At 38.8% G+C, this 27,822-nt stretch overlaps 1 protein-coding gene and 3 long non-coding RNA genes across 5 annotated transcripts; 3 read left to right on the top strand and 1 right to left on the bottom strand.

Annotated features, from left to right (window-relative positions):
- The first annotated feature begins 3,662 nt into the window (after window positions 1-3,662).
- LOC112450188 lies at window positions 3,663-8,525 on the top strand. The gene is made up of 4 exons (XR_003038729.2): window positions 3,663-4,234; window positions 4,988-5,454; window positions 5,545-7,287; window positions 7,378-8,525. It is a non-coding gene; the product is annotated as an uncharacterized LOC112450188 (long non-coding RNA).
- A 2,188-nt stretch (window positions 8,526-10,713) lies between these two features.
- Window positions 10,714-14,300, top strand: LOC112450186. 2 transcript variants are annotated; one of them, XR_003038727.2, is made up of 3 exons: window positions 10,714-11,084; window positions 11,594-11,687; window positions 11,807-14,300. It is a non-coding gene; the product is annotated as an uncharacterized LOC112450186 (long non-coding RNA). The 2 variants fall into 2 exon arrangements; XR_003038726.2 differs by having other exon boundaries at window positions 11,594-14,300.
- On the bottom strand, window positions 12,431-19,781 carry LOC119617491. Its single transcript, XR_005233797.1, has 2 exons — window positions 19,667-19,781; window positions 12,431-12,696 (listed from the first exon to the last, which is right to left on the bottom strand). It is a non-coding gene; the product is annotated as an uncharacterized LOC119617491 (long non-coding RNA).
- A 2,825-nt stretch (window positions 19,782-22,606) lies between these two features.
- LOC108230008 lies at window positions 22,607-26,572 on the top strand. Its single transcript, XM_017405759.3, has 4 exons — window positions 22,607-22,721; window positions 24,336-24,814; window positions 24,907-25,030; window positions 25,730-26,572. Exons 2-4 carry the CDS (start codon window positions 24,344-24,346, stop codon window positions 25,942-25,944), a joined length of 810 nt encoding a protein of 269 aa, XP_017261248.1. The 5' UTR covers window positions 22,607-22,721; window positions 24,336-24,343; the 3' UTR covers window positions 25,945-26,572.
- Window positions 26,573-27,822: the final 1,250 nt, after the last annotated feature.

Consider the following 27,822-nt stretch of genomic DNA (forward strand, 5'->3'; position numbering starts at 1 on the left):
CATCAAATAAAAGGTAAGCAGAACCTGTTTGTATTATCATACACAAACTCTGCACTATTCGGCCATTAAACCAAATTAAAACTCTTAATGTCCTTGAAGAACTGTCTGTAAATTAAAGGAGGCAAGTGAATAGAAGCTAAGGTTAAATAGATGAGTTTGGAACTCCTGGAGTCTGGGACCCCAAAGGTCAGGGACCTTTTAAATACAAGGAAAATAAGAGAAAATTTGATCAATTGAAAGGTAACAAGTCTCAAAAGAAGGATCGAAGCCTCAGATTTGAGACCCTTGGCGGTCTGATTGTCGGTTGATAGACCTTCATTTTGTCCTAGAAGTAAGCACTCCACTCGTATTCTGACGAGATAAGACGGAAGGGCGGTTCTACCTGAGTAAGTAGAACACTCGGGAACTTCAGAACCCTTAAGTTCTTTTGGTAACAGAGACTCCCAAAAGAATAAAATTTAAAAAAAAGAGGTTTAAGATGTGACTGTTACGGTTTTGAGGTCCGAACGGAATAGACCATTCCGTTAAAAGCTACCCAGTCTCTGGGTTTAGGGTTTAAAAGGTTCCCTCACTTGAGATAGAGTAAAAAAGCTACCAGCCCTTAATAAACATCAAAAGAGTTTAGTTTTCTTTGTTAAGATAACCTAACCGGTAGGAGGAGGAAGTGAAAGATTGTTGTTGTGTCAGTTGATGTGTGGGAAGGAGAAAGCGTGTGAGTTACAGCTGGGTGAGTAAATGGGGACTGAATGTAAAGAGGAAGTTTAAACAGGATATAGAAAAAAAAGTGAAGACAGGAAGAAAAAGGAGGAAGTAAAATTAAATGACCATTATAAAGTGACACAAATCCATTCAACTCTGTCATTTTTTCTTTAACAAAGGGGAAGGTTTTGTTGCTTTAAGACAGATTTGATGTCTTTCACTGCCAGAATTGGAGCTGAAATCAAGCACGGGCGGAGTCAAAAGAGACTCTTTGTTTAAAGTCCTCCTGCTTAAATTGCTGAAAACCAGAGGCCAGTTCCTAATGGTGGTGAGAGGTGCCGAAAAAGAAGAATTAATCAAAAAAAAAAAAAAAAGCAAAAAATCTAAAATCAGTTAAGTTGATCTAAATCAGGGGTGTCCAATCCTTGTCCTGGAGGACCACTATCCTGCATGTTTTCCTTGTTTCCCTGCTCCAACACACCTGATTCCGTGGTTAAATCACCTCTTCTTGTTCTGCAGAATCTTGTTAATCACCCATTGATTCAAAGCAGCTCATCAAGTGCTGCTTATTGCAATATTGCAAGGCACAAAGGTGTAACACAGAACAGTGTTTCTTCTCGTTCTTTGTTCGCTTCTCCTTTCCAGGTCCGGCCCGTCTGCAGCCGTCACCGTGCGAGAGGCGGGGAACATCCTGGACAGGTCCAACACAGGGACGCATGGAGACAAACAACCATTCACAGTCCCACCTAGGGACGATTTAGAGTGACCAGCTAATCTAACATGCATGTTTTTTGGTCTGCGGGAGAAAACGCACCCGGAGGAGACCCACGGGTGCGCGAGAAGAGCGTGTAAACTCCACCCAGAAAGGCTCCAGGATGGGAGGAGATCCTGCAGGAGACGCCACCTTTAACCCCAGCTCCACCAGGTCCACACAACAAAAGCTACGTACTCTGTCAGACAATCTATTATTTTTCAGAAAGTCAAATAGTAGGTTTGCATTTTGGTCTCAGATTTTATATATATATATATATATATATATATATATATATATATATATATATATATATATATATATATATACATATATGTATATATATATATATATATTTTTTTTTTAAAACCATTACTCTGCAGTTTTGACTTCCATTGCTTAAGACTTTAGGATAAAGCGTTCATACTGCTTTATAAAAGATTGTTGCAGTGCTGCCTGTTATTTAGGCTTGCTGATATTCTGACCTTTTCTCTCTCATTGCCATGACATTATGAAGTGATTTGGTTCATGAAAAAAGTTCATTTATTTAAATAGAGACCAGCTCAGATCCACTCATGGTTTGTGCAGCAAAGGCTAAATAAAAATGTAAACTGTGACAGAGCAGAGTTTCTCTAATTTAAAAATCTAGTTTTGTTCGTTAACATCTTGTGTGCTGCTGACGTCTGAAGGGATTAATTAGCCGTTAAAGGAAATCTTTAAATAAAGACAGAGTCGATGGATTCGTTTAAGCTCAGTTTATTTGTTCTTGCAGCAAGGAGATGGGTCAGTTCAGCAGCACAGGGTTGTCAGGAGGAGCAGGAAACTTCTGCTTCCTGCAGCTGAGCTAAATCCTGTTTTTTGCACGTACAGTTTCACTACGACACAAGTCAGGACTGGAGGACAACAGGCACTTGTTAATAAAAGTTTCAGAATGTAAACATATGATTATTTTTTATTTAAACAGTAACCTTTTCTCTGCGTTTCAAAATGTAATTCTCACAATCATGCCAAAGAGGAGACACTTGATAAAAACACATTTAAAAAAACGAACCATAAATCATGGTTGGATTTCATTAAAACAGTCATTTTAAATAATAATGTTTGATAATAACACTCATAATGGCTAAAATAGTGGTGTACCTATTTTATATATTTTTTTTAGTTTTACATTTTGATATATTTTTTTGTTTAGGAACTTACATTATCTCTTCAGATTTAAGAATAATAATTAAAAATGATTTATTTTCCTATTTTAGTGAAAAAGCAGTGAATAATGTTGTAGAACTCCTATAGTTTCCTGTAATAAAGGAAATGTAACTTAAGGAGTAACCAAAACTGAAAATACAGAAACTTTATGATGTTCTTGTAGTTTTTGCTTTTACATTGTAGTAATTTCCTACTTTGTCAAGTCCTTTTTTACTTTATTTAAATTCATGTATTTTTAACCCACTGGAAATTAAAATATTATGTATTTTTCATTTAGATTTCTGCTCTTTGTTTTATCAAAGTCACTATTTGAGTCACTTCTCTTTGCTTTTATTTTTTTAACTCAGCATCTTTTCTTATTGCTTTTCTCTGGGATAAAATAAAGACATTAAGTGAGCTTGGATGTGTAAATATTTAATTAGAACTGCTTAAAAGGGAACGAAGCCTAGATGGGTATTACTGTAAAATCTAACATGTTGCTTCAGTCAAAATGAGTACAAATACTGAGTGAAAAAAGAACATTTAATGCAACAACCTTTTCATGATAATGTTTGATAATACAATCGGTAATGACTAAAATAAATGTTCCTGTTTGAGCGTTTACAGGTTTAACCTCTGGTGTGATGTCGTCTTATCTCTAAGGAGGTCTTGTCTTCAGAGGCGTTTGTCTTGTCTGTGGACAAGATTACTCAAAAAGTTATGAACAAGTTTTCATGACATTTTCAGGAAACGTCAAACATGATTCAAGGAACAAGGGATTAAATTTGGTGGTGATCCGATCAAAGGTCAAAGGTGCTCTTAACTCTGCAGCTGTATAACAGGAATGTCAAACTGCACAGCTAAACACCTCATGGGTCAAAGATGATGCCTGTGGATTCCAAGGTTCATGGGGTCAAAGGTCACAGGTAACCCCTTTGGTAAGACCCTGTCTCTGCTCCTACATGTGACCTTTTTGTTTCCTCCACCAAGGAAGTTCTGTTTCAGGTCGTGTTGGTTTGTTTGTCTGTCTGTCAGCAAAGATCAGGTAAAAACTAACAGACAGATTTGGAGGAAAGTTTTAGGAAATCTTCGGGTTGTCACAAAAAACAATGGATTGAGTTTTGGCACTGATCCAGATTATGATCCGGATGGCACTATTTTTATTCACTCTGTGGCCTCGGTGGAGTTTTGCGCTCTCTGAGTGCTTCTAGTTTACCTCTGCTTTTTTGTATCTTTCTTAAATTAAAAACTCGAGTTATCTTTTCAGACATAAATTTTAAGTTTTAAAGCTTTTTTTTAATCTGGTGTTGTGAAGAAGCGGTGGGCTGGTTTTGTTAGATGACTCCTCCTTCAGTCTCTCCTGTGGTGAAGGAAATAAAAGCAGAGAAACTGAAACTTTAAAATACTCTCTTAAGAAACTTTTGTGGCTGCCTCTGCCTAACTCATTGTTTTTACTTTATTAATTTTATCCTTTACTACTGTTTCAACTTTTGCTTCCTGATTTGTTGTAAAACTCATGTAACTGTGACCCTTTGGAAAAATAAATATTTTCTTTCTTTTTATTTTTTGCTCTTTTTCTTATCTGAATCACTGTTTCAGGTAAGTTACCTTATTTGTAATATTTTTAAGAAAAACTGCCAAATCATTGTATTTGAAGCTGTATTATTAAGAGTGCTGCATCGGAATATAAAGACTATAGTAGTAATATAATAATAATAATCTCAGTGGTTTTAAAGCATCCAGTCATTGGACGAGCTCTAAAACAGTTTAACAAACAAGCAATATTAATTCAATTTGAGATATTTGTTTATATTTAAACCCGACATGGCGTCAGGAACGAAACTGGACGGCACAGAAAAGGAAATCCTGGAATACATTGCTAACTCAACAGAGCAGGGAAGTTCAGTTTAACCTTTCTATTGTGACTGAAACAATTTAATTTTTTCATTTTATTTAACACTTACCACATTTTATATATAAAGAAACAACCATTTAATTATTATATGTATATAAAATTGTCACAATGAAACTTTAGATGCTCAGAAACTCGATACACAACTAGATTCACAAGTAAACCTGTGTGAGGCAAAGAAAGTGGAATAAATTGTGTTGATACTGTTTTATTAGAACAAATGTAAAGAATGAATCCTGTTATTGAAGAACTAAATGTGGATTGATTTTATTTTTCTATTAATAATGTTAGATGATGACAGAAAATGTGAGGTGAGCTTACTGTAATCAGGAGGGTCACTGAAACAGATTTAAAGTCTTTTAACTGATCCATGTCTTAACTCTGCACCTTCATTGTTTCTCTTTGTTGAACTTCTTCACATTTTCTCCTCTTTATTGTAGACTTAAATATGGCAGAGAGGAGCCGTTTCCTGTCAGAAGTGAAGGAAGCGTTTCAACGGAGCCCTCAGGCTTCAAATGTTGTTTATGGGTTCATCTTTGTGGGTTTGGAGAAGCTAGTGGAGATGGAGTTCTCATGTCCGTGTAACTCCACATGGAATCTTTGGTTCTCCTTGGTGTTTTTCCTTCTTCCACCTGTAATGATCTTTGTGCTCATGTGGGACATTAAAAAAGGCAACTGTGAGGTGATTTCAAAGTCACTTTGTGAAGCTTTGGGTCACAGCTTCGTTCTTATCATGACATGGCTGATAATAGTGTTTAATGATGGTCGATACTACGCCTGCGCAAAGACATCCTGGTCTGGAAAGTATGAAATCATTGAAAACTCTCCACCTCAGAAATGGTGTAAGCCAGACAACTCATCTTCTGGATCCATCATAGAAACCCAGAAACTGTACACCTGGTCTCAGGTAAGGAACAGTTTGACGTTCTCTAAGGTTTTGCAAAAACAAGCACAATATTTACATTTGTTTTTGTTTCTTTGTTTGGTCTGTTTTTAGGTTTTCGGATCTATATTGGTGATTTTGCTGACTGTGGCTTTGAAAGTTTATTCCTGTTTTTTTCCTGCACAAAGTTCTGAACAACCAAACACAAAAGAACAGGGACGTGCACTGATACACACTAGGTGGTGCTAGAGCACCCGCCCTTTTCCCACAGTTTGGTCTGTTTTTAGGTTTTCAGATCTTCACTGGCGATTTTACTGACATTGATATTAAAAGTTCCTGCATGGAACAACGAGCCCAGGAGGAGGTTGAATCTCGAGACCCAAACATTGAACTGGACTGAAGAAGAAAAATGAGAAAAAACAAAGACATCTTCATAAAGTCAATGAATGAATAAATAAACAGAGAGATAAACGTCAATTCATACAACCAAAGAAAGTGATGAACAAATCTATCTGTCTGTTAAAATCAGATTATAGTCTGTGATCCAGACTTTTAGCTGTTTATTGCAGTTTTTCTCAATAGCTTTGGTACATTTCTCAAATCATCCTCGACATTTTGCTAAACAGTAAGTGCATTTCTCAAAACAATTCGTACAAATAGCAAAACACCATAGATTACCTGCAAAAGCCAGTCTCATGCTCAAAATCCTTAATTCATCTCTCAAAAGTAAATATATGTGTCAAAAAACATGTCAGTGCCATCAGAATGACAAGTCCTTGTGTCATTGTGTGCAGATTGCTTAGCCATGTTGTCAATATAACAGTGTACATTTACGCTTTTACTGTTTGTATCATAATTTGTGGACAGACTGTGTCATGGCGATACAGAAAGGGAAAGACAGCACTGCAGAGCACAAAGGATAAAAGCAACAGTAGAAACGCAAACACAGGACAGTCTCCTTAAGGAAAACTGTACATGCAATGCTGTCTTCCTACACCTCCTGACGTTCCTGTCTATTGGGCCTTAAATTCTCATCCACGTCACAACAAATATCTTCTCTTGCGATGCAACGAGGAAAGAATCTTTTCGACTCCTGTCCAGCCTCTGCAGGCATCTGCTGTGATGTCATCACTCGCTGCATCCACGGCTGCCAGGAGGGTGTGGCTGACGATCATATGCTTTCCATCTCCATGCTGAGGAAAATTCCTCCATGGGGTTAAGAAATGGGGAGCAGAGTGAGAGGAACTCCATCAGCATCCTGTCGTTGGTCACAAACCATTGGCTGATGATGTTGGAGCGATGGAAACCTACATTGCTCCAAACCGTCACGTACTTCGGCAAGTCATCTCCAATCTGATCGCTCTCCTGTTCAGGGATGAGATCCTTGCATAGAGTGTCTAAAAAGCTGTCAAGATGCTCTGTTTTGTGTGGCCCAATAATGGGAATATGCGTTAGATAACAGCAGCCATGGTTTTGTTCCCGCCCCGTTAGCCTGGCACCATCAACTGTAGCTCTGTGGCCGGTGATATTTCCACCACGCCTTCTGCGTCTCGTTAGGTGGAAGCCAGCCTCATCCATGTAGATGAAGCTGTGCAGTGGTTCACTTGCTTCCAGTTCCAATAAACACTACACCTAGAAGACACAAAAAAAAGCATCTCTTTGGGTCACAGCTTCGTTCTTATCATGACATGGCTGATAATAGTGTTTAATGATGGCCGATACTACGCCTGCGCAAAGACATCCTGGTCTGGAAAGTATGAAATCATTGAAAACTCTTCACCTCAGAAATGGTGTAAGCCAGACAACTCATCTTCTGGATCTGACACAGAAACCCAGAAATGGTACACTGAGTCTCAGGTAGGGAACAGTTTGGCGTTTACTAAAGGTTTCCAATAACAAACACAACATTTACATTTGTTATTGTTTCTTTGTTTGGTCTGCTTTTAGATTATTGGGTCTACACTGGCTTTTTTGCTGACTGTGTCATGGAAAACTTATTTCCGCTGTTCTGAACAACCAAACACAGAAGAACATGTAACTACTGGAACGAGCCCAGGAGGAGATGAAACCTCTGGATCCCCAAACATTCAACTGAACTGAAGAAGATAAATAAGAAAAAATCTTCATAAAGTCAATCAATGAATAAATATGCTGCCAGTCAACACATTTGATCTTACTTTGTACAAAACTTTCTTTGGTTGTATGAATTTGTGTTTATTTCTCTGGTTAAGACTGTTTTACTGCAAGGAGCAAGTTGAAACATTATGATACATTTATTATATTAAATATACTTTGATTATCATCTAATTTAGGTTTCTGCCCAGTGAACATTGTTTCTGGAGTTTAATTTGAAACATTATTTTTAGTTTAGTTATTTTTTAATGTACGTTATGATCGATTGTTTTCAGACTTACTGAACATATTGTTGAAAATGCATTCCTATTTTTAATATTGAGTTTTTATCTGATGTCAGCAAACATCCTGTTCACCGTGTTTCATTGTGAGTTTGTTTGCTCTTTTTGTGTATCTTTAATCTTTTTTTATTTCAGTGATATTTCATAGTTAAAGGTTTATAAACATCGTCTAAAGTACTCATCAAAGATGGACTTTATGCAAAGAAAATTCAATACTACAGTCCTGAATATGGTCTCTATTGTTTTTCTTTTTACATAAGATCTGAAGAACAGTTCAGTGGAATAAATAAATTTAGGTGAGAGAAAATAATCTGAATATATGTTTACTTTTTATAATAAATTTCAATAAATTTGATCTACATCGGTCTCTTCGCTGTAAACCCTTTCAGACAAGAACACAGTGCGGTTTTCTCAACAGAGACAGATTTGTCCAAATGTACTTTGCATTTTTTCCTAGAAAACACAAATAATTAGCCTGAAGTTCAGCAACTTCCAACAGATCTTAGTGTGTGTGTTTATATATATATATATATATACACACACACACACACACTAAGATGTGTATTTCTTAGTCTGACGTTTAAGCGCTTCTAAACAAGGTTCTTTTCTTTTAAGTCACTTGTTTTTTATACTCTTGTACTCAAGTGTTTGTAAGTTTTAAAATAAATTGTCTTGGACATAGCTGGGTCTTTTTGTATTTGCGTTCCTTCTTTGCATCTCTAACTCTCATCTTGGTCTTTGTATGCAAATGAAAGCTGTGCCTTTCTCTCTCTCTCTCTGTCTCTCTCTCACACACACAAAGAGGCAAACCCACCTAAGGGCTGTTACAGCTGTTCCCATTGAATCAGTGGAAGAGACACAGTCTCTCCAGCATGTCCTGAGTCTTCCCCAGGGTCTCCTCCCAGTTGGACATGCCTGGAAAAACCTCCATTCTTAACAGATGTCCGAACCACCTCAACTGGCTCCTCTCAATATGAAGGACCAGCAGCTGTACCAGCTACCCTGTGGAGAAAACTCATTTTGACCACCTGTATCCAAGATCTCCGCTTTTTGGTCACAACCCAAAGTTCAGTATTATAGGTGAGGGTAGGAACCTAGACTAACCAAGCTTTGTGTGCAGCTCAGCTCCCTCTTCACCACAACAGACTGATACAGAGCATGAAATAGTGTAAAAGCCACATCGATCCATCTGTTGATCTCAAGCTCTATTCTTTTCAGAGGACACCCTGGACAGGTCTCCAGTCCATCACAGGGACATTTTGAGATCTGTGGACAGAGTGGAGAGCAGGTGGAAGAGAGCCTGGAGAGGTGGAGGTCTGCACTGGACAGAAGAGGAATGAAAGTCAGTAGAGACAAGACAGAAGACATGAGTGTGAATGTGAGGGAGGCAGGTGGAAAGGTGGAGATGCAGGCAGTAGAGGTGGTGAAGGTGGATGAGTTCAAATATCATCCAGAGCCAAGGACAGTGCACAAAAGAGGTGAAGAACCATACCATTAAGACTCATAAAAACAAGCAAAGAAACGTGATCTGAATTCTCTAATGGATAAAAAGTTAGTGTGATGAGGTCAGCACTGCTGTGATCACGTGTTTTTCTTTCACATTAGAAAATGAGCTGCAGCCTTTTCAACAGCTTGTAGATGATTGTTTTGACAAGAACGCGGGGAAATTTGTCCAGCGAGCGAGACCAAAACCAGACACAACAGCTGAAGGTAGGTGTGTTTATTTACAGGTGAATATTATCTATAGTGCGTTCTTCGTGGAGAAGGTCTGGAAAACAAGAGGAACAGGGTGAGTCTCGGGTACCAATCCTACTATCAGCTGAGCACTGCAAGATGGCTTAATAATTGTTCTTTTGGTCTTACAGGTCCAGGAGGTGTCCAGCGGCGAGGAGGAGATGAAGGAGGTGTTCAGGTGATCCAGGAGTCGACAAGCCAGTAATCCTGTCCAGGTGAGTATCCAAGTGTCCGAGGTAAGTATCCGTAGCTCTGTGACGTGGCAAAGAATCTATAAACAAGATGCATAAAGAACGTGGTCACTTAGTTACCAAGCTTGGTTAGAAAACGGTGGCTGCGAATCTAACCCAGGAGGTTCGATGCTCCAGCGAAGGTCTTGTCTCAACTGGAGGTTTAAGTACTGGCAGTCTTCATTATCCTGATCTGGATCACCTGTGAAAATAGGAACTAGAGGAGCCTCCAGATCCCTACATGTTTAATACAACATAAAATGAAAAACTACAAATGAGACGTGATTAAGGCCTAATTCATTATCTTTAAAATTCACTGAGGTATAGTCATTTTAGTGGCGGCCATCTTGAATTGGGTTGACCCTAAAAGTTAATCAGTTGTAGATTCACAGCCAATAATTACCATCTGAGAGTTTCATTGTGTAATTCTTCGTAGCAGTTTGTTGTTTTTTGCCTTTTCTGAGGACAGGAAAGTGAAACAGCAGCGTGATGAATCACAATTTCTGCACAAAACTAAGTTGTCTGAATGTAACAAAAGAGATGTCAGTCAGTGTTACTTTAAATGTTAAAGCTGGTTTCTTGGATCATTTATAATACCCTGTGTGTTCCTGGAATCTGATAAGAAAGAGTTTAGTGGAATAGTTTTTTCAATTATGTTTTTTTAGACTTTTAGTCTCACTTTCAGCCTGCAGCCTCTACTAATTCTGTTTTTTTCAGCAGCTTTCCAATGAATTCTTCATTGTTCTGTTGGCTCTTTTCAGTATTTAATTTCATGTCTTTTTCATTTTTCATTTTAAATCAGTCTTTAAAAGCCTGAGTTTTGTTTTCTCACCTAGTATACACCAGCTAAGCATCTTCTCACTTCTCATACTGTGCCCGAGGTAAGCCAGGCTTCACGTGCAAAGACATCCTGTGGTATAAGTTTGTTTTGCAAACGCAGCTTCCTGTTTTGTTCTGCACTTCAGGCTTAACTCTAAAAGGCATCACTTAAGCAGTCGTGTCTTTTTGAAATCTGTACGTGAGGCTAAAGCACGTACAAGCATGTTAAAGCATTTGAACAGTGTCTTAATTTGGTGATGTGAGGAGAGAAGATGCAGTGGATTGGTTTGACTGAAAACTCCACCTTCAGTTTCTCTTGTATTAAAGGCAAAATAAGTCAAGGAGCAGCCAAAACTTAAAAACAGACTCCTGAGAGACTGTTTTCTGTTGTTCAAACTATTTTTCAAGAAAAACATTTAGCTTTGTTTTTACTATTCTAGCTGACTCATGATTCCAGGTAAATCCTCTTCTTTTTAACCTTTTCTTTAAAGTTTTGTTGAGAATCTTTCTTTGAGTTTGAAAATCTACATTAAAAGTGCTGAACAGGATCTTGGGTCTGAATGTAAAGTATTTCACAGCAGCTCCTATCACTGGATTATTAAATGATAACAATTATTAAATCATTTTACAACATTCATTGAGACTGTGATTACAATCATAAGATCAAAATTAGGAGCATCAAAGTCAAGGACAAGAAGAAACAGAACAGATTAAGATAATGATTTAAAAACTGACAACAATGTGCACCATCTACACAACCAGGAGTAAAAACCACATGTTGAAGCTTTTTAAAGAAGATATTAAAGAACAAAGTGGATTAAGCTACAGTATAATCTCAGTTTAACATCCTGTTGTTGAATCAGTGAATGTACTCAGAGGCGTTATTGCAGAACATTACTGCCAGCCTTTAGGCAGCAGGCAAGAAGTAATAATCCGTCCATTTTTTTACCCGCTTCTCAATTCCAGGTTGCATTGAGCTGGTTCCTGTCTCCAGCAGTCACTGCGAGAGAGACACCCTGGACGGGTCTCAAAAGACAAACGAGACAAACAACCACTCACGGTATCACTCACACCTAGGGACAAATTCACATTTATAATTAATAATATATCTCTGAAGTCTACACTTTCATTTCTTCACACTATTTAACTTTTTCACTTTGTTTTTTTTTTTTTATGTAGACTCAAACATGGCAGTGATGAAGAAATGGCTGTCTATAGTGTTGAGAGAAATCAAAAAAAGCACTCTAGCATCAAATACTATTTTTACACTCATTCAAATGTGTTTGGAGAAAATAGTAGAGATGGAGTTTGTATGCCCATGCAACGCTGATTATAATCAATATTATGCTAAAGTATTTTTTAGTGTTTCAACAATACTAATCTTCCTGATCATGTGTATCATTAAATGCTACGATCACCCACCAACCTGTGAAGATTGTAAAGCTTTTCTTAAAGCTTGTTGGGAAGCTTTTCAGAAAGGTTTATGGAGCACTTGTAGTAGATATTGTAAACCTAGTTGTAAAGCTTTCTGTGAAGCTTTCCCTTACTATTTAGTCCCACCTATAACATGGCTGGTAATTCTGTTCCTTGATGGTCAGTACTTTGCCTGTGCAAAGACAACCTGGTCAGGAAAATATGAAATTATTGATGCAGCCACGCCTCTGAAATGGTGTAATCCAAAAAACTCATCTCAGCAGTTTATAAACAACATCCAGCAGTGGTACGCTGAGTCTCAGGTAAGGAATAATTTTTTATGTCCAAAGTTTTGCAATAAATAGTAATTTAGTTGATCAGTAATTAGTATTTTTAACAATGCTGATAAGAGACCATTTCCTTTTTTTAATTTTTTTAATTTTTTTGGCCTGTTCTTTAGGTCTGTGGAATGTGGTTGGCATTTGCCCTGGTTATAATCTATACTCTCTGTACCTGCATCAGTAAATCCCCACGCACTCAACCATATAGGTTTAACCGTACGTTTAACATGTTGTATTTATTTAAAAGTAATAACTAACCTTTTATCCATTCATCCATCCATGCATTCATCCATCCATCTATCCACGTTCTTCCACCTATTTGTAGTCGGGTCATGCAGGCAGCAGGTCCAGGAGGTAAACTCAAACATCTCTCTCCCCGGTGACACTCTCCAGCTCCTCCTCAGGGATTCTAAAGTCTGGGTCTCTTCCCAGTGGGATGTGCCCAGAAAACCTCCAGAGAGAGGTGACCAGGAGGTATCCTAATCAGTGAACCTCCTCAGCTGACTCCTATTGATGCTGAGGAGCAGCAGCTCTGCTCTGAGCTCCACCTCCATGACGGAGCTCCTCACCTTCTCTCTCAGGCTGAGTCCGGCCGCCTTACAGAGTTCGCCCATTTCAGCTGCTTGTATTCAGGAACTTGTTCTTTTGATCCTGATTCAAACCTCATGACCCGAGGAGAGGGTTGGAGCGTAGTTAGAGCAGTAAGTGGAGATTGCTGTGTGCATGTTCTACCTGTTTGTTGATGGCTGGAGAGAGGTGCCAACTGACCCCCACAGCAACATTTAATCAATTCAAATACTCCACAAACCAGAATAAAACCTTAACAAACATGAGACATTTGAACACATACATTAAAACGTGAATTAAACAATGATCTCAGTCAACATTCTGTTCTTGAATGTGCACATTTAAATTTAATGAACCTCTCTTTTTCCTCAGCATTGGAGGATTATCCATCCACCTCAAACGAGCCATCAGATCAAGGGAGTGACCAGGGCCCAACAGACCCCTACGACTCCGACAGTATCTTTGAGAATTCTGAAACCATTCGTGCTGAAGGACGGTCTCTCTCTCTGGTTCGTGTTGCAGCTAACCAGACGTAGAGGGTTTGCTGAGGAACAGTCTGACCTCCACAAATCTGAGCCAACCTGTGGAGGAAACTCACTCAGCTTCCTGTCTCTGTGAGCTTCTTTCAGTCATGATACAAATATCCTGACAGCTGGGGGGATATGGGTGTTTTTTATATTTAAATATTTACTGAACTTTTCATTCTATGAACTGTGAAGAAAGTTGCTTCATTTAATTAACCTTAAATTAGACACATTTCAAATCAAGTCATTGTGTTTTTATAAAGGTTTTCTCTCTCATTAACTAAAATGTGTCTCAGTGGAGCTGAATCCATGTTTATTCTCTCACTTTGTTTATTGTTTTTATATAAAGTTCGCATCTGCTCAGATTTATCAAACTGCTCAGGGACAGATTGTAAAATACATCCATAAAAATAAATCCACTCATATTCATGTTGTACAGTTTTTACTGCTATAAATCTGCTGAAGAAAATCCTCTTCCTGCTGTCCTACGAGGCGCTGAAGGGATGAACAAACCCCTGATTCAGAACAACCACTGATCCAAATATAAACACAAAAGTCAACCAAACGGGTTAACATACATTCATGTTGAAATGGTTGCATTTAAAAGGGCTGACATTAGGATTTATTACCCGTCAGACTTTACTCTTACACAAGAAACTGTCTCACACTTTCTTGTTGTTTCATTCTTTACCTGTTTATAGCTTTACATTTTGTATTTTTATTGTTCTTGCTGTAAATCTGCAACAAGCAGCACAGCTTCATGCAGCTGAAGAGTGACTGTAACTCAGAAAGGTTTGCTTCTAATAAAAATCACCTTCTTGTCTTGTCTGATTGGAATAAAGTTACTCCTCATGTATTAGACAGTCGTCCTGCTGTAAAATGTTTGCTCTGGTCAGAGAACTGCCTCAGTGGATCAGATTCATCTCTTGTGCCATCTGGTGGTACAACTTTGAACAACTTGTGACTAAAACCAGTCCAGTTTCTGCAAACTGTCCTGACTTTACATACTGAAAGTGTCAAAAATGACTAAAGCCAAACAGACCTTGGTGTTAAATCAGAAAATGGATAACTTACACCCACAATACAGACAACCGTGAATAAACTGTTCAGCTTTGATTTGAAGGCATCAATAAGCTAAGTTAATGGTTTTTTTATTATTTTATCAAAATAAAGAATTCCTGAAGCGACGATACACTAGTTTACACTTTTTATATCGTCAGTCCTGTTTATTCTGTAGTTGAGGGGATGAGAAAATTTTAGCTGAGTTCACTTTTTTATCCAAACATGTTTCATGAGTTTATAAAAACTTTAACAATTAATCTCTGAATCAATATCATTGCAAGGATGACACACATTTGACAATTTATGGGCTACTTGAACAAGTAAGAATTAAAGATAAATCTCAATGAAAGCATTTATTTTCCTAAAGTAATGTTGTCACAGTTAGGAGTAAATGGACCCAAATGCAGCCACTCTGAGGCAGGATTCATGATGAAGTTTTTATTAACTAAAAAGAGGCTGGAAACTGGAAACAAGAAACACATTAAATAAATTAGTTTATTTTGGAGTTCCTGTCGGTCTGCATTCTGGGTCCAAATCCTCCACCACCTCTCCTAAACCTGACACTTGATGAATCAGTTTCTGCACAAAACTAAGTTGTCTGAACAAAAGATATTTCAGTCAGTGTTACTTTAAATGTTAAAGCTGGTTTCTTAGATTATTTTCCATACCCTTTGTGTTCATGGAATCTGATAAGAGAGAGTTTAGGGGAATAGTTTTAATAATTATGTCTTTAAAAGCTTGAGTTTTGTCTTCTCACCTAGTGCACATCAGCTAAGCATATGAAAAAGAACATGAAGGGTTGTTTTTCCTCACTTCTCATATTGTGCTCGAGGTCAGTCAGGGTGCACGTGCAAAGACATCCTGTGGTAAAGATTTATTTCACTAATGCAACAACTTGTTCTGCACTTCAGGTCTAATTCTTAAAGGGGAAATAAAAAATCATATCAAAATAATGAGTTTTTATGATTTTCTTTCAGTTAAACACTATCATAAAACACTCCAGTGGTCCATTTTTCTTTAATTAAATCATTAATGACTTGTTTTTAGACATTTTGTGTCAAAATCCTGAAGTGGGCTGATTGTGTGGGCGAAGTTACCTCCTTGGTTGGTGAATCAGTGGCACGGCCAGCTGTGGCAGACCGCTGTAGGACACTGAGGAGGTTACTGTCAGTGTTTATCAGGGAAAATGGAAGAAGAAGAAGAAGAAGCAAGTTTTGTTAACAAGAGGACCAGTTTGAAAGAATTTATTGTTTTTATTTGGTCTGGACTGACGCTGTCGGGAACTCGAACCCCACATTTCACAAGAAGAACCCCCCAGCTTTCCAATGATGTCACACAGTCTGCAAGGAGTTTCCCATCTGGACAAAGGGAGGCTGCCAATGCCGGTCAGATGGAGGCTGCCAGTCAGACAGCGAGAGGCGGTGGTTGTTCTATCGAAGGTTTGTGTTTCAGGTGCTCCTCTTGAAAACGTTACTGCAGTCAGTCAGCAGACTTTGGGTTGTAATTTCCACCAGGAGCTAAACTAACTACATCCATCCAACTTTCTTCGATCTTTGGGCCTGTTTCTCAACTCTTTAAAACAAAAACAAAAAAAAGAGCATATTTTGTGTCACATTTCAAGAGTAGTTAGGACGAGCTGCGGAGTCCAACTTGCCAAAGGCATCTGAACTCGCATCTTCCACGCTCCTACAAGCAGGAAACGCTGACTCACGAGGTTCTGACAACATTAATGGCTGAAGTCACAGCTATTGTTAAACCGAGGCCCTTGGTACGTGTTTCCTCAGATCCAGAGGCTCAGTTAATCTTGACCCCCTCGACTCTACACACCTTCCAACTCCACCTGGGGACTTCGCCAAGGCCGACAGGTGTTTCCTCATGAGGCAAGCAAAGCATGATGTGTGCCTCTCCCAATCCATACCATCGACTCTTTTCTATTTCTTTAAGTGCCAATATAAGTACGTTTCTCAGTTGTGTGTGATGGTTAGACATTATGTGTGTGAATATTGAAAAGTAAGTTTGAGACGTTTTAATATGCTGTATGTGCCAATAAAGCTAAATCTAATCTGAGTTTGTGTGATGACGATCCTAAATTTAAATTAACCTATTAATACCTAAAAGGAAATGTTTATTTGATTTAAGTGGACATATGATTTGTATACATAGGTATTTTGTATCGTTTCAGTTTCCCACTTCTTTTTCCATTAAATCCTGTTCAAATACAACACGTGTCTGTTCTTTGAAGGAAGTGATGTGAGGGAGAGTTCAGCTGGCTGTGAGTTTTAATATATTAGACAGGGTCACACTGGGTGCAACAGTACGACTGTGATATGGTCACGTCTTTTATTTTCTCATTGGAAAATGAGCAGCAGCCTTTGGAAGAGCTTGTAGAAACTACAGTGAGGACTGATTAACACCACATAAAGAGAACTGAAAAAGAAACAGATATCCAAAAATGGATGAGCTCACATGTTTTAATGCCACATATAGACACCTGAAAAAGAAACAGAAATGAACAAATCCAAATGAGACGTGATTAAGGCCTAATTTATTATCTGTAAAATTCCCTGAGGTAAAGCCATTTCAACGGCGGCCATCTTGAATTGGACTGACCCTAAAAGTTAATCAGTTGTAGATTCACAGCCAATAATCATCATCTGAGAGTTTCATTGTGTAATTCTTCATAACAATTTGCTGTTTTTCTACCTGTTCTGAGGACAGGAAAGTGAAACAGCAGCATGATGTCAGTATTTGGGTATTTTGTGTTATTTTCTTTGATTTTTCATGTGAGCCGTGATTTTAATTTGTTCCTTGTTTTCATGTTATATATTGTATCGTTTTGCTCCTTATGTCAAGAGTTCTGTTTATTCAGCGGCTTTCTAATGAATTCTTCATCATTCTGTTGGCTCTTTTCAGTGTTGAATTTTGTGTTTTTTTATTTCTCATTTTAAACCAGTCTTTAAAAACTTGAGTTTTGTTTTTTCACCTAGTGCACATCAGCTAAATATATGAAGAACATGAAGGGTTGTTTTTCCTCACTTCTCATATTGTGCTCGAGGTCAGTCAGGGTGCACGTGCAAAGACATCCTGTGGTAAAGATTTATTTTGCTAATGCAGCAACTTGTTCTGCACTTCAAGTCTAATTCTTAAAGGGGAAATAAAAAATCATATCAAAATAATGAGTTTTCATGATTTTCTTTCAATTAAACACTATCATAAAACACTCCAGTGGTCCATTTTTCTTTAATTAAATCATTAATGACTTGTTTTTAGACATTTTGTGTCAAAATCCTGAAGTGGGCTGATTGTGTGGGCGGAGTTATCTCCTTGGTTGGTGAATCGGTGCCACGGCCAGCTGTGGCAGACCGCTGTAGGACACTGAGGAGGTTACTGTCAGTGTTTATCAGGGAAAATGGAAGAAGAAGAAGAAGCAAGTTTTGTTAACGAGAGGACCAGTTTGAAAGACGTTTTGAACCTGTATCTGGATTTACTATTCATTGTCTTGTTGGCGATCCTGTGTTTGACTCTCGATACGTTGCACTTCTGAGTGATCACGAAAAATGACCCTAGCACTTTTTTTGATCTTTTATTATTTATTTTAAATTAGTGAAATGTTTTAAAATGCAAGACTCTGGAAACAAGCACCTTTCATGATTTTCTTTTGATTTATGTTAGCTTCAAACCACTTTTCACTTTTAAAGTCATCACTTAACCAATCGTGTCTTTCTAAAATCTACTTCTGTACGTGTGGTTAAAGCAGCATTTGAATAATGTCTTAATTTGGTGATGTGAAGAGAGAACATGCAGTGGATTGGTTTGATTGAAAACTCCACCTTCAGTTTCTCTTGTATTGAAGGCAAAATAAGTCAAGGAGCAGCCAAAACTCCTGAGAGACTTTATTTAAACTGTTTTTGAAGAAAAACATTTTGCTTTTTTTTACTATCCTTGCTGACTCATCATTCCAGGTAAATCCTCTTCTTTTTAACTTTTTCTTTAAAGTTTTGTTGAGAATCTTTCTTTGGGTTTGTGAACAGGATCTTGGGTCTGAATGTAAAGTTTGGAGCAGAGGGAAGGTATTTCACAGCAGCTCCTTTCATTGGATTATTAAATTATAACAATTATTAAATAATTTTACAGTATTCATTGATCCTCTATTATTGCATATTATATGCATTACATAGGCATTATTGCAGAACATTACTGCCAGCCATTTGGCAGCAGGCAATAAGTAATAATAATAATACATATATTTCATTTCTTCACACTATTTAACTTTTTTATCTTGTTTCTCTTTTTATGTAGACTCAAAGATGGCAGCGAGGAAGAAATGGTTGTCCACAGTGTTGGGAGAAATCAAAAACAGCTTTCTGGCATCAAATAGTATTTTTGTACTCATTCAACTGGGTTTGGAGAAACTAGTAGAGCTGGAGTTTGTGTGCCCGTGCAAATCTGAATGGAATAGTCTGTATGCTTCAGTTTTTTTTGTTGTTCCACCAATAATAATCTTCCTGTTCATGTGCACCATTAAATGTTGCCGTCCCTCAGCAACATACAGTGAAGACCGTTGTACAGCTTGTTGTAAAGCTTTCCCTTACTATTTTGTCCCGCCGCTAACATGGCTAATAATTGTGTTCCTCGATGGTCGCTACTTTGCCTGTGCAAAGACTACCTGGTCAGGAACGTATGAAAATATTAATGAAGAAATTCCTCTGAAATGGTGTAATCCAAATAACTCATCTCAGCAGTTTATAGACGAGATCCAGCTGTGGTACGTCAAGTCTGAGGTAAGGAATAATTTAATGTGTTCAAAGTTTTACACTAACAAGTAATTTAGCTGATCAGTAATTATTACCAATGCTGATATGAGACTGTTTTTAAAAAAGGTGTTTTGGGGTTCATTCCTTTTGTTTTCTTTTCTTTTTTTTTTTCTTTTTTCTTTTTTGGCCTTTTTTTTAGATCGCTGGATTTGGTACAGCACTTCTGGTGGCAATAATATATTTTATCTATTGGTGCTGCATGATTTGTAGTTCGTGCGCTGAAACAGAAAATGATGAAGAACAAGATGAACAATCAAGTAAGATTATTACATTGCATTTTTTTTTAATTTAAAAATCCATCCATTCATGTTCTTCCACCTATTTGTAGTCGGGTCATGCAGGCAGCAGGTCCAGGAGGTAAACTCAAACATCTCTCTCCCCGGTGACACTCTCCAGCTCCTCCTCAGGGATTCTAAAGTCTGGGTCTCTTCCCAGTGGGATGTGCCCAGAAAACCTCCAGAGAGAGGTGACCAGGAGGTATCCTAATCAGTGAACCTCCTCAGCTGACTCCTTTTGATGCTGAGGAGCAGCAGCTCTGCTCTGAGCTCCACCTCCATGATGGAGCTCCTCACCTTCTCTCTCAGGCTGAGTCCGGTCGCCTTACAGAGGACGCCCATTTCAGCTGCTTGTATTCAGGAACTTGTTCTTTTGATCATGATTCAAACCTCATGACCCGAGGAGAGGGTTGGAGCGTAGTTAGAGCAGTAAATGGAGAGCGTTGAATCCATAAGCTCTTTCTTTACTACAACAGAGCAGAACAAAACCCTCATTACTGCAGTCGAGGCTGTCTCCAACTTCATCTTGCTATTGCTCGACTCTCGGATACTTGAACCCCTCTGCTTAAGACAGACACTCATCTCCATCCCAGAAGGAGAAGGATAGTAACCAGAATTTCCTTAACATGTTCTGTAATTTGGCTGAATGGAGTTGCAGCTTCTTAACACTGTCACTTCACGACAAGAAAGTTGGAGCAGTGTGCATGTTCTACCTGCTTGTTGATGGCTGGAGAAAGGCACCAACCTTCCCCCACAGCAACATTTAATCATTTCAAATACTCCACAAGCCAGAATAAAAACCCTAACCAACATGAGACATTTGAACACATACATTAAAATGTGAATTAATCAATGATCTTAGTCAACCTTCTATTCCTGAATCTGCACACTTAGATTTAATGAACGTCTCTTTTTCCTCAGTGGAGATTATGCAACCCATCTCAGCCAGGTCATCAAGGGAACAGCAGCTCTAAGAGTGAAACCAAGACACCACATCCCTCAGCGAAACAGTCCCGTTTGTCTCCCAGAAGCGTCAAAGCGGTCCTCCTGGAGGGGTGGTCCCTCCAGTAAGTTCTGGGTCTCTCTAGGTGTCTTCTTGCAGCGGGACTGGCGTGGAGGGTTTCAATTAGGATGAGTCTTACCTCCACAAAATAAATCATTTAATCAATCAGCATTTATTTATATATCATTTAATTAACCTTAAATTAGACACATTTCAAATCAAATAACTGTGTTTTTATGTTGCTGTTCAGGAGGGGAACTTTCTGTGACTTTATCTTTTATAATTATGAAACATTGATCTATTTTTTTATCATTATTACTGAAGAAACATGGAGCATTTTACTTTACTAAAGGATCACTGGATTTGTTGTAGAGCAAGTTTAAAGGTTTTTTCTCTCATTAACTAAAATGTGTCTCAGTGGAGCTGAATCCATGTTTATACTCTCACTTTGTTTGTTGTTTTTATATAAAGTTTACATCTGCTCAGATTTATCAAACTGCTCAGGGACAGATTGTAAAACATATAATCATAATCTGTTCAAATGCAATCAAAAGTGACATTTTATACATTACTCTTTTTAATATTAGTATTTTATGTGTCAGTTTTTATCCACTCATATTCATGTTGTACAGTTTTTACTGCTATAAATCTGCTGAAGAAAATCCTCTTCCTGCTGTCTTACGAGGCGCTGAAGGGATGAACAAACCCCTGATTCAGAAAAAAACACTGATCCAAATATAAACACAAAAGTCAACCAAACTGGTTAAAATACAATTTACATGTTGAAATGGTTGCATTGAAAAGGGCTGACATTAGGATTTATTACCCGTCAGACTTTACTCTTACACAAGAAACTGTCTCACACTTTCTTATTGTTTCATTCTTTACCTGTTTATAGCTTTCATTTTGTATTTTTATTGTTCTTGCTGTAAATCTGCAACAAGCAGCACAGCTTCATGCAGCTGAAGAGTGACTGTAACTCAGAAAGGTTTTCTTCTAATAAAAATCACCTTCTTGTCTTGTCTGATTGGAATAAAGTTACTCCTCATGTATTGGACAGTCGTCCTGCTGTAAAATGTTTGCTCTGGTCAGAGAACTGCCTCAGTGGATCAGATTCATCTCTTGTGCCATCTGGTGGTACAACTTTGAACAACTTGTGACTAAAACCAGTCCAGTTTCTGCAAACTGTCCTGACTTTTCATTCAGGCCCCCGATGGGACGGAGGGATGGAGGATTTCTACAGCCTTCGTGGAAACCTGTCAGGTTTTTGTAGAATTTGGACCCAAGGATGCAGACTTACAAGAGGACTTGACGATGAAGCAAAGGGTTTAATGATAAAAATCAAAACAAAGAGATGAAAGGACAGCAAAATACAAAGATAACAAACACTCTGGGACCACAGAGAAAGCAAACCAGGATGACCGAATGAAGAGTGGGTGAAAGCCAGCAGTATAAGTATCCTGGGGATGATGAGAAAATAGGAGACAGCTGAGACTGAGACACCAGGGACAGACGTGGGGACGCAGCAGAGATTTGAGCTGAGTGATGGAACAGAAGAGAGACACGGGGGGAACCAAACTGAACACAAGAAAATAAACATAACATCCAAAACACAGAGCCTGAATGTGCTGAAGTTTCGATCTGTTTCACTTCATCACTTCAAACCAACATTCAGCATTTTGTCTTCACTCTGAATCTGCTGTATGTAAAGCGTAATAAGAAAAAACAGGAAGAGTTTTGTCTGTCTGTGAGGTTAGCTAAGGTGTCGGTGCCAGACACATCCTTCCCTGCACCAACAGACAGCGATTTGCAGATGCAGATGTTTGGTGTCTGCTGGAGTGACAACACGACGACGGCATAAAAAAATCACTCCGTTCATGTGGGTAAAGCAGCATTTGAACAATGTCCTAATTTGGTGCTGCAAGGAGAGACGAGGCAGTGGATTGGTCCGTCTGGAAACCCCTCCTTCAGTTTCTCCTGTAATAAATGAAATGAAAGTCAGAAACAAACGAAACCTTAAAACACATTCAAAGAGACTTTGTCTGGGTTTTTTTTCTACTTTTTCTATAACTGCTTGACTGAGTCACCATTTCAGGTAAACCTAATCTTTTTTTTTAACTATTTGATAATTATACCTTGTGTTTTTATTCTGATTTAAACCTGACGCAGCTCAACACATGCACAGGTAAAACTCTTTACTTTGGTCGTAGTCCAGTGATCTTCAGTAATGTGGCAGAAAGCGGTAAAGCATTTTAAAAAAAAACACTTTTTACTCATTAAACTTTGCAAAAACTGTTATATAGGTTCCCAAAAGCTGGTGCTTGAACCTCACTGTGGTTGAAAAACCCCAAGAGAGCGGTCTTCAGACGGTCTTTGGAAACTAAAATTAAATTTTTAATTATTAAGAGCCTATTTTGGTTCTAAATGTCTGAAGCCCACCAAGCTGACTGAGCAGCAACAAAAAAAAGTTTAATTAACTGATAAACAAAAGGAACAACAGCGTGCCCCATCAGGTGGACTGAGAAAATAACCCTTTTTTTTTTAAAGTAAGGTAATTTTGAATTTTATGGCAGCAACATATCTTAAAGAAGTTGGGACAGGAGCAACATATGGTTATAAAAGTTAGTGGTGTGAATAAGAAACATATGGAGGAGCATTTTGCGACTAATGAGGTTATTTAGTAACAGATCAATGAGAGGACTGAGGATAAAAAGAGCCTTTTAGAGGCTGAATCTCAGAAGTAAAGACAGGCAGAGGTTCTGCATAAAACTGCACCTATAAACAGTGGAATAATTTCAGAATAATGTTTTTGATAGACTAAATATCCAATCATCTACAGTTCATAAAATCATCAAAAGATTTCAAGAAATTGAAAAAATCTCTGAGCTGAAAGGACAAAAGGCTGAAAGTCAATAATGCAGGTCTGGTTCTGTTCTGGACATCACTGCATGGACTCAGGAACCTTTCAGATCACTGTCTGTAAACACAGTTCACCAAATACTGCTTAAAGCTCCATCAGGCAAAGCAGAAGCCAGATGTGATTATCATCCAGAAACAGCTGTCTGATTTCAAATGGACTGAGACGAAGAGGAGAACTGTTCTGAGGTCAGATGAATCAAAATTTAAAGTTCTTTTGGGAAACCAAAGACATCATGTCCTTCATACTAAAGAGAAGAGGGACCGTGTTATCAGCACTCAGTTCAAAAAGCCTGCCTCTCTGATGGTATGGGGGTGCATTAGTGCCTCTGGCATGTGCAGCTGACACATCTGGAAAGGCTCCATCAGTGCAGAACAGTATAAACAGGTTTTTAGAACATTGTCCCATCCAGAAAAGAAGAGCCAGGACTGTAGAGCAGCTGGATTCCTCCGTCAGGAATGGGACAACATTCCCTCTACAACCTGCAGCAGCTGCTCTCCTCAGGAGGTAGAAGATGAGGAGATGCTCCACAGAGAGAAACATGACCTGGTGTTTTTGAGAAATGTTGCTGCTAGAAAAATCAAAATTACTTTATGATTCAAAAAAAAAAGGTACAATTTCTTAGTTTAAACATTTGATGTTTCCTATGTTTCATTGTGAATAAAATATTGATTTATGAGATTTGTAAATCATTGCATTTTGTTTTTACTCTTATTCAACTCTGGACCAATCTGCAAAAGGAACTTTTTTTTACACTCCCTAACACTGTCTTGTGTTTTCCTCTTTGTGTAGAATTAAAGATGGAGGTGTTGAGGAAGTGGGGACTTGAATGGATGGGAATATTCAAAACGAGCGCTCTGATCTCGAACTTAGTTTTTGTGGCGACTCTACTCTCCTTGGAGAAAATGTTGGAGTTCGAGTTTGTGTGTCCGTGCGACGCTGCGTGGAACCGTGTGAGCGCTTCAGCAGTTTTTGTTTTCCCACCTGTCCTCATCTTCCTGCTCATGTGCAGCTTTAGGTTCAAGCTCCACTCATTTAACTCGCTCAGATCCTTCTGGGAAGTTTTCCCTTTCATTTTTGTCCCGCCCGTGACCTGGCTGATAATAGTGTTCATTGATGGTCAATATTTCGCCTGCGCCATGACATTCTGGTCAGGAGAATATAGGATTACTAACCCATTCCCACTTCTGAAATGGTGTAAGGCAGACTACCAGCCAGGGATTAATCTGAATGAATTGGCCAACACCAGACTGTGGTATGCCCAGTCTCAGGTAAGAAACCATTTAATGTTTCTACAGCACTAATCAGTAATTTGGTTGGTCAGTAATTATTTGTTTCTTTTTGATTGTGCCTTGCGTTGTAGTTCATTGGATTCTGTTTGGCCTTCGTGCTGGGTGTGATATACAGTATCGGCCAGAGTTGTATCGCTTGGAATTTCTGCACTCAACCAGACACCTCAGGGGAAGAGGATCAAGCTGAGAGATCAAGTAAGACTAGCAGGTTGCACAGCCATCCATTTTCTTCCACTTATTTTCTTGGTCCTGGGGCAGCCCAAGGTGATCCCAGACCATAGAGAGAGAGAGAGAGAGAGAGAGAGAGAGAGAGAGAGAGAGAGAGAGATGACCAGGAAGTATCCTAATCTGATGCTGGAACCACCTCAGCTGACTCCTGTTGTTGCGGAGGAGCAGAGGCTGGTTCCACTCAGAGATGGAGCTCTTCACCTTTTTTTCCTCTAAGGCTGAGCCGCTCGTACCGGGGATCTTGTTCATCCGATCTGGATCCAAATGTCAAAACCTGCAGCTGAGGGTTGGAGCGTAGACGGACCAGTGAGTCGGGAGCTTTGCTTTTTGGCTCAGCTCCTTCTTGGCCCTCGTTACACAAACTGACAATCGTAGCAACAACAACCATGCCTGGTTAGGCTGAACCTCAAGACAAGAAGGTCCTGGATTCAAATCTCTGCAGGGGCCCATAGTCCGAAAAACGTGCAGATTAGATTAACTGCTGATTAAATCTGCCCTTAGGTGTAAGTGTAATAATCCACAAGCAGGAGGAAAAACCACCAACCAACAAACAGGAAACAGGTTAAAACACGAATTAAACAATGAGATCGACCAGCAGCCTGTTGCTGAACCTGCATTCCTAGATTTAATTCTTCTTTTTTCTTGTATTGTTTTGATTTACTTTAGGGACGATCTACAACCCGTCCACCCCGGCGTGGCATCAGGTCCCACAGGGAAGCCAGAACCTCGCCGTCCCCAACGCGACGACCCGGTTGCTCTACCAGCAGCCTCAGACCGGACGAAGGGACTTTTCCTCCAGCAGGTTCTGGCTCCTACGAGCCTCGCATGGAGGTGGTTCATTTCACCGAGGAAGACTCTGGACCCCCTCAAGTCTGAACTGACACCCCCCTCCCCAACCACCACCATGGAGGCAAAACTCATCCAGCCAACCCACATGACTGGGTGGTATCACACACACACACGTTCAGGGATACACACACCTACAGTATCAAACATTTTATCGTATGAACTGATTTGTTTTTGTCAAAGACACTTACTTCGCTTAATTCAGCTAAAATCAGAAGAGTTTTAGCTGAGACTGTCCTCTAAATTCAAACATTTATATGTTTTCAGTGTCTTTTATTTTATTTTTTTATAACTGGGGAAACATATATACGGAAGAGGATTAGGGCCACAGAAAGAAAAAAAAAGAATTCTGACTTTAAAGTTAGAATTCTGAGATTAAAGTCAAAATTCTGAGATTAAAGTCAGAATTCTTTTTTTTTTTTCGGTGGCCCTAATCCTCTTCCGTACATAGGACAAATTGCAAAAGCACCACTGGATTTAAAGCTGTGCCAACTTCAAGGTTTTCTGCATCGCTGACCAAAATGTGTCCCAGTGTAGCTGAATAATGTATATATTTGTTGTTTTTATCCTGTCTTTTCTGTAGTTAACGTTATTTATCAATGAAGACTCACTGATTGTTTTTTATGAACCGTTTACAGAAAAATTAAAACAAATTGACCCACATTTTACGGCTGTTTTGCATTTTTCCCTGCCTGAAGTTTTACACTTAGTGTTTTTAGTTCCTCTTGCTGTAAATCTGCCGCAGCTTCACACAGCCGAAGGTTGACTGTAACTCAGTTTTATTCCAGTAAAATCTCTCTGTCTGCCCTCCAAAGTCCTGTCTGAGTGGAATAAAGTGTAAAACAAAGACTGGTCCCTGTTCGGCTTGGGTTCAGTTAAACGCAGAACAGGTTCGTCTGTTCGGTGTGGATCGATAACCAGGAACCAGTACGGTTTTCTGCTAAAAACCCTCAGCTCACGTTCAAATGTCACCTTCCAGAGCAAGAAATACAGTGCAGTGTAAGAAAAATGACTTTTTATTCAAGAAATGTCCTCCTTGCAGCTGATGAACACAAAACATTGCTTCAGTTAAACCTCTTTATTAAAATGACAATTTTAAAAAGGATTTTGTATCCCAGGTCTTTGGGTGACAGTTCTTTCCTGCACCTTGTTAGTGTTAAAATAATATTTTAAGCCAGTTTTTGCAACTTCATTATCGTTTGTTGCTGTAGAAATGCTGTAAAAGTGGAAACAAGTTGTGCCTTTTGTGACGGACCGATGCTAATAAAGTGCTGATAAATATCATTCCAACTTTGCAGAGTTGTCTGTTATGTTTAACCAAATTTTTCCTCCTCGAAGGTTTGCTGTCAGATGTCTTTACCACAGCAAAATAATGTTTTAAAAGCCCTTGTTGGATTTGTTCATCACTTAAAAGAAACATGATGCAGTAAAGACTTAATGGTGCTAAACTGGGTTTTAAAATAAATGACAGCATTCTGCTCATCAGTAAGAAGAAAACAACAAATTAAAAGAATATTAACTTAACATCTCATGGTTGTTTGTCATTTAAATGTCTCCGTTTTGTTACAACAGAACACAGATTTTATTATTTCATCTTGGATTATAGGTCCTAGATAGTTTAGAAGTGTGGAGGTTTTGTGTTTTATAGTCTTCATTAGATTTGTTTGTCATGTAAAAATACAAAGTGTAAAATTAAGTTTTAATACCATGACTCGTGGTAGCAACCCTCGAACCCGCTGGTGGACACCGGCGGTGAGGGATGCCGTCAGGCTGAAGAAGGAGTCCTATCGGGCATTTTTGGCCTGTGGGACTCNCGGAAGCAGCTGACGGGTACCGGCAGTCCAAGCGGCATGCGGCTCGGGTGGTCGCTGAGGCAAAAACTCGGGCATGGGAGGAGTTTGGAGAGGCCATGG

The sequence above is a fragment of the Kryptolebias marmoratus genome, linkage group LG11 (genome assembly GCF_001649575.2).
Source record: "Kryptolebias marmoratus isolate JLee-2015 linkage group LG11, ASM164957v2, whole genome shotgun sequence".
Classification (NCBI taxonomy): domain Eukaryota; kingdom Metazoa; phylum Chordata; class Actinopteri; order Cyprinodontiformes; family Rivulidae; genus Kryptolebias; species Kryptolebias marmoratus.